Source organism: Gossypium hirsutum, chromosome A01, assembly GCF_007990345.1.
Source record: "Gossypium hirsutum isolate 1008001.06 chromosome A01, Gossypium_hirsutum_v2.1, whole genome shotgun sequence".
Lineage (NCBI taxonomy): Eukaryota > Viridiplantae > Streptophyta > Magnoliopsida > Malvales > Malvaceae > Gossypium > Gossypium hirsutum.
Genome location: NC_053424.1, coordinates 22985481 through 22992741, shown reverse-complemented (window position 1 = coordinate 22992741; position 7261 = coordinate 22985481). Strand labels below are relative to the sequence as shown.

The 7261-nt window shown below is 36.7% G+C and overlaps 1 protein-coding gene across 4 annotated transcripts; it reads left to right on the top strand.

Annotated features, from left to right (window-relative positions):
• The first annotated feature begins 787 nt into the window (after positions 1-787).
• Positions 788-6426, top strand: LOC107918008 (protein IQ-DOMAIN 32). Of its 4 annotated transcripts, none has more exons than XM_041116355.1 (7): positions 907-1362; positions 2305-2796; positions 2879-3085; positions 3857-3931; positions 4038-5673; positions 5952-6016; positions 6170-6426. In XM_041116355.1, exons 1-6 carry the CDS (start codon positions 1279-1281, stop codon positions 5969-5971), a joined length of 2514 nt encoding a protein of 837 aa, XP_040972289.1. In that variant the 5' UTR covers positions 907-1278; the 3' UTR covers positions 5972-6016; positions 6170-6426. The 4 variants fall into 4 exon arrangements, with proteins under 4 accessions (XP_016702983.1, XP_040972289.1, XP_016702982.1 ...); XM_016847493.2 differs by having other exon boundaries at positions 909-1362; positions 3854-3931; XM_016847494.2 differs by having other exon boundaries at positions 788-1362; positions 5952-6426.
• The last annotated feature ends 835 nt before the right edge of the window (positions 6427-7261 follow it).

Below are 7261 nucleotides of genomic sequence, written 5' to 3'. Positions count from 1 at the left end.
ATGGGCTTTTACAATGATGGTTCCATCCCCACATGACAAATGAAATATGTGGGTCTCTGAGTGCCATCACATTACCATGAACTCAAACATACCTTAAAACAATCACAATATCTACCTCAAACATAAAAACAAATAAATCTTTCTCCTTGAATTTCCAACACAAAAAAATAACAAGTTTTTAGAAACAGAAAACACGTTTTGCAAGAAGTATTTTATGTTGAAGTGGTAGCAAGCAACCTGAAAGCGCATCCTATAGGGTTTTTCTGCCCCTAGCTAACACCTCAGTAGAAAACACTTCCTGTAGGACGTGTTTTCTGTTTCTATCCCAAATTTGGGTTATTTCCTTAAATATTGGAAAAAACAGCCTAAAACCCTAATTATTTTTTAAAAACAACATTTTCTTCAAATTTACCCGCAATTATCCTTATTAATCAATAAAAATTTGTTCCCTTTTACTCTTCTATTTTTTTTTGTTTTTTATTTCTTTATTATTTATTTCATAACATAAAGTTATTAAAAAGATGTAAAAGAAAATTAAAACCTTAAAAAAAGGTTTTTTTGGAATTTTAAAAAAATATCAATGATTTAATTAAAAAGATTGAATTTTAAGATTTTTAGTAAATTATAGAAAGATGAGGTGGCTATTATTGGAGGTATTTGTCATGATTATGAGGCAACAACTTATTTGATGTACTATCATGGCTCCACAATAGTATATCTGCACATTGCTGTTATTGGATCTTTCCCCATAATCGCAGACTTGTTTTAGTATGCATGTATGTGTATGTATGTGTGAATTCAATTACACTTTTCTACAAAGCAAATCATGATATCTTCTGAGTTCAGACATCTCCTTTAGGATTTTCCCTTATAAATGATTATTTTATAATTAGAATTTGATAATTTTGTGTTATTAATCATGTAAATATAAATTTTTTTAAATTTTTTTCATTTATTTTAATAGAGAGGAAAAGAAAAGTGTGGAGTTCTGACAGCTTTCTTCTTTTTCGCTTCTCTCAAACGAACGTAACAGGAACAGTAACAGAATCATGATAAGTGGCGGATTCCAACATAAAAAGTTAATAGATTTTAAGGACTGTGTTTGAGGTCCGTGTTTTCCGTTTTTTAACCTTTGCTGCAATTTCCAATACCCAATCCACACACCAAAATATTAGACTGTCGTGTCCCTCACACACTCGGTAGAGTTAAAAAGACTTCAGAGAGTGAAGGATAGAAGAAGAAAGCAAAGGGAAAGTCAATTGAATTTTTTTTAAAAAAATGGGAAAATCCACTTCCTGTTTCAAACTCATCACTTGCGGCAGCGATTCCGCTGAAAAAGACGACGCCATTGATGTCCCTGAGGTAAATTACGGCTGCATTTTCCCCCTTTTTTTTGTTACTTTGCTTTGAATTAGTATTTCATCTGCTGTTTCGAATTGCATTTCACCTTTTAGTTTAATTTTTGGATTTGGTCGAGGAATGGGAGTTTGAAAACTTGTCTTACACCAGAATTTTAAGATCTGAGAATTCCTGCCTTAGCATTTTTTATCAGCAATGTCCAAGCTGCCTTTTTTAACTCTGATTATTTTCCATAATTTTTTAAATGCAAATAGTTTTCTCGGTATCAAGTTTCGAAACTCTCAAAGGTTTTTAAAATTTATCTTCTTTTAACTGGTTTGGTTTCATCTTTTTAAATGTGCTATGATATGAGATTTAGGGTGAGTTTGGATGGGCTTTACTTGCGATTAGTGTAAAAACAGCGGTGGCGGTGAGATTAGATACTGTAAATACTGTAGCATACACCGTACCCAATCGCCAATCCAAACCCACCCTTATTTACTTTGTTCTTCATCTGATTAGTTTAACTGCTACTGATGCCATTGGTGACTGGAAATGACTGATAAGTTTCAATTTCTGAAGTCGTAAAATGTGTTTTAAAGAGGAACTGTGAGGTTAATCCCTTTTTTTTTCTTCATATTTTTAAGTATATGCAGTGGTCCATCTTTTGTCTCTTAGATAGACGACAGTTCAATAGTACTGATATGTCCTTGTTGGGACTCCATTGTTGATAGCCATCGTTAGATCTCAATGGAAAAGCTATAGATTCTAGCAAGAATTTAGAGTTAAGGGCATTTTAATTCGTTTAAGTTCAATCAAACAAGCAGTAAGATCGGGCAGAGTTGGACTTCAGAGCGAAGAGCACCTGAATTCATTCAAAACAGAGCAATTGTTCTTTTTTGTTCTCCCTCTTTCTTTTCTTGGTCTCCCTTTGAACTGAATTAGGCCGTTTAAATTTCATTCCAGAATAAGAGATCAAGTGACAAAAAGGGATGGAGTTTTCGGAAGAGATCTGAACGGCATCGAGTGCTTAGCAACTCTGTGATACAAGTAACTACCACTACAGGACTTAAGGAAAGTCAAGACTCTGATGGTTTTGAGTTTCAACAGCAAGATGTCTCGGTTGCTTCTGAGAAAACCTCCACTGTTCAGTACACTGAAGAGAAACCTCAGCTGATGACACCAAAAGAGTACATTGAAGAAAAATCCCAGTTGGTGGCACTGAAAGAGTACACAGAAGAAAAATCTCACTCGCTGACGCCTATAGAACTTGCTGAAGAAAAATCTCAGTTGCTGGCACCGATAAAATGCACTGAAGAAAAATCTCAGTTAACCCCAGAGCCAGCGGAATCGAAAGTGCCTGAACCTATTACTGCCACTACAAATGAGGCTGAAGATGATTTCAGCCTAGATGAATCTGTTGTTGTAATCATCCAGACTGCAATCAGAGGGTTTTTGGTATAATTTCTTTCTCAGTGTGAGTTTAAAACTTTCGAATTGGTAATGTGTCTTGCATTTTTTCTTATGCATTCATTTGCAGGCACAGAAAGAGCTAGGAAAGCTTAAGAATTTAGTAAAGTTGCAGGCTGCTGTGCGTGGGCACTTGGTCCGAAGGCATGCTGTGGGGACCTTACGGTGTGTTCAAGCCATTGTCAAAATGCAACTTCTTGTTCGTGCTCGCCAATCTCAAGAAGGATCTTATGTGGAAAAGCTGGATGGCAAGCACCAAGAAGTCAATCAAAGATTGGTAATTCGTTCAGCTCAAATCAATAATTAGGAGTCACAAGACTGTTTTCCTTGTATGTTCTGGTTCATTATTGATGGGTGACATGCTAGCTTCCTGTTTAAAGAAAACTTTATCATTACAATTTACCTTGTGTTTGAATCTATGGCTATATTTTTTTTATTGACTTAAGTCCTGTGCCTTGGTGTAATTAGGATTTAGGCATGATTCCTTTAGACAGCTTATTTCTAGTTCAACTAAAGTGTGTAGGGTAGTGCTGCCTGGATGGCCTTTCATAAGTAAGAGGCATTCTATGAGCATGTTCTATTTTTACGAGCATGAAAGTTCAAAGTGATCCTTAAAGACCTGTTAAAAATATTCGCTTCAGTCCACCTGGCACAAATCTAATTTTAAACAACGGCTGCAGAGTGAGTTGCACCTGTAATTTGAACGACCTTACTATTCAGTTGCTGTTTGAGAGAGATACGTATCACATAGGATTTGTTTACTTTTTTGATTAGCTTTGCAAGAAATTCAGGAATTATGGACTAATGGTCCTACTTCTCATGTTGTTTATTTAAGTAATTTCTTTTTATATAAAACAAGATGCAATGAATTACATAGAAAATACATCAAAGAATATCTAGAAAATACATCAAAGAATATCATACAGTCCTTATGATTAGCGGGATTATGGTGGTCTAAATGGAGAGTTCTTGTGCTGATACATGACACTTCCAATAGTTACTAATCTTTGATAGTTTTACCTATTCTTTCTTTTATTTTCTGAAGCAGGGAAACTCAGCAACAAAAAAGAACTTGACTTACAATTCCATGGAAAAGCTGCTTAGTAATAGGTTTGCTCGTCAGGTATATTAAATAAACATTCTTTAGCTACTTGTTTTTTACTATTTGCTGGCAGCTGTCTTTCAAATTATGTCTACCCGTCCTTACTGAAAATTTGCTTTGATTGCAGCTGATGGATTCGACTCCCAAGACCAAAACTATCCACTTCAAGTGTGATTCATCTAAACCGAATTCTGCTTGGAGCTGGCTGGAGAGGTGGATGTCAGTGTCATCATCTGAAAAGGCATCAAAAGCAGAGTTACCTATTGAACAACCAGAACAAAAGAACACTGAAGATTGTGACTCTCCACGTACTCCTGCAGTTCCTTCTGAAAATATTTCTGCGTCAAACGAACCAAAGCCTCATGTAAGGGAGACAATGGTTTCATCAGAAAGTGAAGATAATCTGATCACCCATGATGCAGCCAACTTTAAGTTTGAGGCATGCCAGGCATCTTCCTCGTCAGTAACGGATGATTCTGAACAACCTCAAATTGACAGTGCAATTAAATCTGATCTGAAAGAGGCCTCTCCCGAGATGAACTCACAAGGTCAAACAATGCAAATCAGTGCACATTCTCAAATAGAGGTCCATTGTCTTTCTAACAAGCCTGAAACTGGGAGTGAACAACCCAAACATTCTATGGAAAGATTTGCTTCTGAACATCTGGAAACAGAGGCAAAAAAATTTGTATTGGGTTCAAAAAGGACAAGTAATCCTGCATTTATTGCTGCACAAACCAAATTTGAGGAGTTGAGTTCAACAGCCAATTCAAGTAGATCAATTGATTCATCCTACCAAGATGTTAGAGTTGAATCAAACTTGGACACTGTGCCTTCTGGGGCAGATATGATAAGCAGGTCAAAGGACCCAAGCATCTCAGAAAATCCAGTCCTCAACAATTGGAGGGTTCAACATGGTGGCTCCGAATGTGGAACTGAGCTTTCTATTACTTCCACTCTTGATTCACCTGATAGATCAGAAGCTGGAACCTTAGAATATGAAAGTGCAACCAAAGTTTCTGAGCAAGAAAACTGTACTTCTAAGAGTACAAAGGACTTGGATGTTAAAAACAATGATACAGTTGCAATCCCAGTGCCCGATTCTTCTCTACCTGTTGCCCATCAGCCTGAGAAACTTGATGATTCTAAAGGGGGGTTGGCAAATTTAATTGTTGCAGACTTCCCACAAGTAGAGCAGGAGCCGCTGAAAAGCGCATCTAATCTGCAGAGAGAACGGGATCCTATGAAAAATCAAGCGTACAGGTCATCCCCTGAAGTCTCTCCCCGGAGCCATATGACTGTTCCAGAATCTCAAGGAACACCTTCTAGCGAGGTATCAGTGAAAGCTAAAAAGAAAAAAACTGACAAGAGCAGTCAAAAAAGCAAGTCCTTGTCTGCAGCCAAGGGTTCTCCATCAACTCCGGCTGCAAGTACTATGGAAGAATTGCCCAAAGATCAGAAAAATGGGAAGAGACGCAATTCTTTTAGTTCAACAAGACCTGAGAACATTGATGAGGAGCCAAGGGATAGTAACAGTAGCAATCCTCTTCCCCGTTTCATGCAAGCCACAGAAGCTGCAAGAGCTAAGGTTAATACAAATAACTCACCAAGATCAAGTCCAGATGTGCAAGATAGAGACATTTATATCAAGAAGAGACATTCCTTACCAGGTGCAAATGGGAGGCAGGGTTCTCCAAGAATCCATCGATCCTTATCTCGAGCCCAGCAGGGTGCAAAAAGAAATGGTACCAATCCTACTCAGGGTATGTTCTCAACTTTATTATTATAATATCATCTTAAATTGTTAGCCTTGCTACTATATGGTCATCCATTGTTGAGCTTTTTAACATGTGAAGTTCTTTAGTTGTTTCTAGTCAAGAAATCCTTGTGGTTTTAACTGTATGCCATCTAGACATACTGGCTCAATGGGATTATTGACGATGAACTGGAAAGGATTGGGCCTTTATGTTTCCATTCTGGTTTTTAGTAGGTAAGTAAAAGCATAGTAACTTATGATTAAAAACCTTGTTGTTTGTTTCAGAGAGAAGATGGCAAAGGTGAAGGCTTATCTGGAGTACCACGGCATTCAACCCTTCAGATTGAGAAGTGCGTTGATTGTTGTTCTTAATATCTAGTTTTATCCCATTGAATTTCATCACATCATTTGAGATATATAAATATTTATAGAGTGGAGTAAAAGATTTCTTGTATATTAGCAGTACTAAGACCATTGTTGAATTTTTTTTCCTGTATTTTCAGCCTGGGAGGTATGCTATTGTGTATTTTGATGAACCGTGTTTGGTGTGATATTATTGAGGTTTGCCACGACATGTTTTTTTTAAATGTCTGTTCGGAGTTTAAGACAATGACTGGTGAAGTGGATAGCTTTAGAAAAGGGCATTCCTGTAATAACTTGGCCGTTCTCTGTTGTTTCATTGGCCACTATTTCCAGGACTAATTTTTATTCTTATTTTGTTTTCAGCTAATTCTATAAATTTATTTTCATTCTAGGACTATTCTTTGTTGCTCAAGTCTGCTTTAAATCTTCTATTATTTCAAGTATTTTAACTTGTAGAGAGACTAATTTGATCTAATACCTATAATAGGATTTCATAGATATATCTGTATTTGGTAACATAGCAAAAGCGTAACAATAGCAAGTTAATGCCTTGAAACTATTCTCGAGAATGTCTTGTGCATGTCGCAGTTTGAGTCATGCAGTAGAATTTTCGATGTAAGGCATGCGAGAACTCCATATGTATGTGAAGTCCATGTTGTAGCGTTACAATATAGCTTTGTGATGCGTCGTTGAGAGCACCAAAAATATCTTATTCTCTGTAAAATAGTAAAAATAACAGTAAAGGGGAAGTAGGGTTGAATCCTCAAGGACTGGATTGTACGAATGCTAGTTTCTTGAAATCTTGGACAATTTCTTGGCCAAGAAAACCTGTGTTTTTGAAAAAAAAATAAAATTAAGAATCTGAAAAAATAAAAACAGAATTTAAAATGAATTGAAATTGCGAAATTAAATAGATTGCAGAAATTAAAATGGAAAAAATAAACAAAGTTTGAAAATAGAGAAAGTTTCTTATGTGGCGAGATTTTAGCCTCCGGTTGTCTCGTTCCGCCTTGGATTCAATCCTTGACTTTTAAGTAACCCTTCTCGAGCAGGATAAGTCAGTTATAGAGGAAGAGGACGTCCACGACCACCAGCTCCAAAGATTTAGACTTAAGATTTGGCGGAACCTGACTCTAGCCAATAATCGTTTTTGTGGGACTATCTTCTGCTAGATCACCACTTTCCAACGGCGAATACCACACTGTTTTGCCTCTTGGATTCGCCAACCTCTA

Coding starts and splice junctions, on each gene's coding strand:
- LOC107918008 (XM_016847493.2), top strand. CDS start 1,279: ATGGGAAAATCCACTTCCTGTTTCAAACTCATCACTTGCGGCAGCGAT. Junction 3,932..4,037: donor GTAATAGGTTTGCTCGTCAG/GTATATTAAATA, acceptor CTTTGATTGCAG/CTGATGGATTCGACTCCCAA. Junction 5,674..5,951: donor TGGTACCAATCCTACTCAGG/GTATGTTCTCAA, acceptor TGTTTGTTTCAG/AGAGAAGATGGCAAAGGTGA.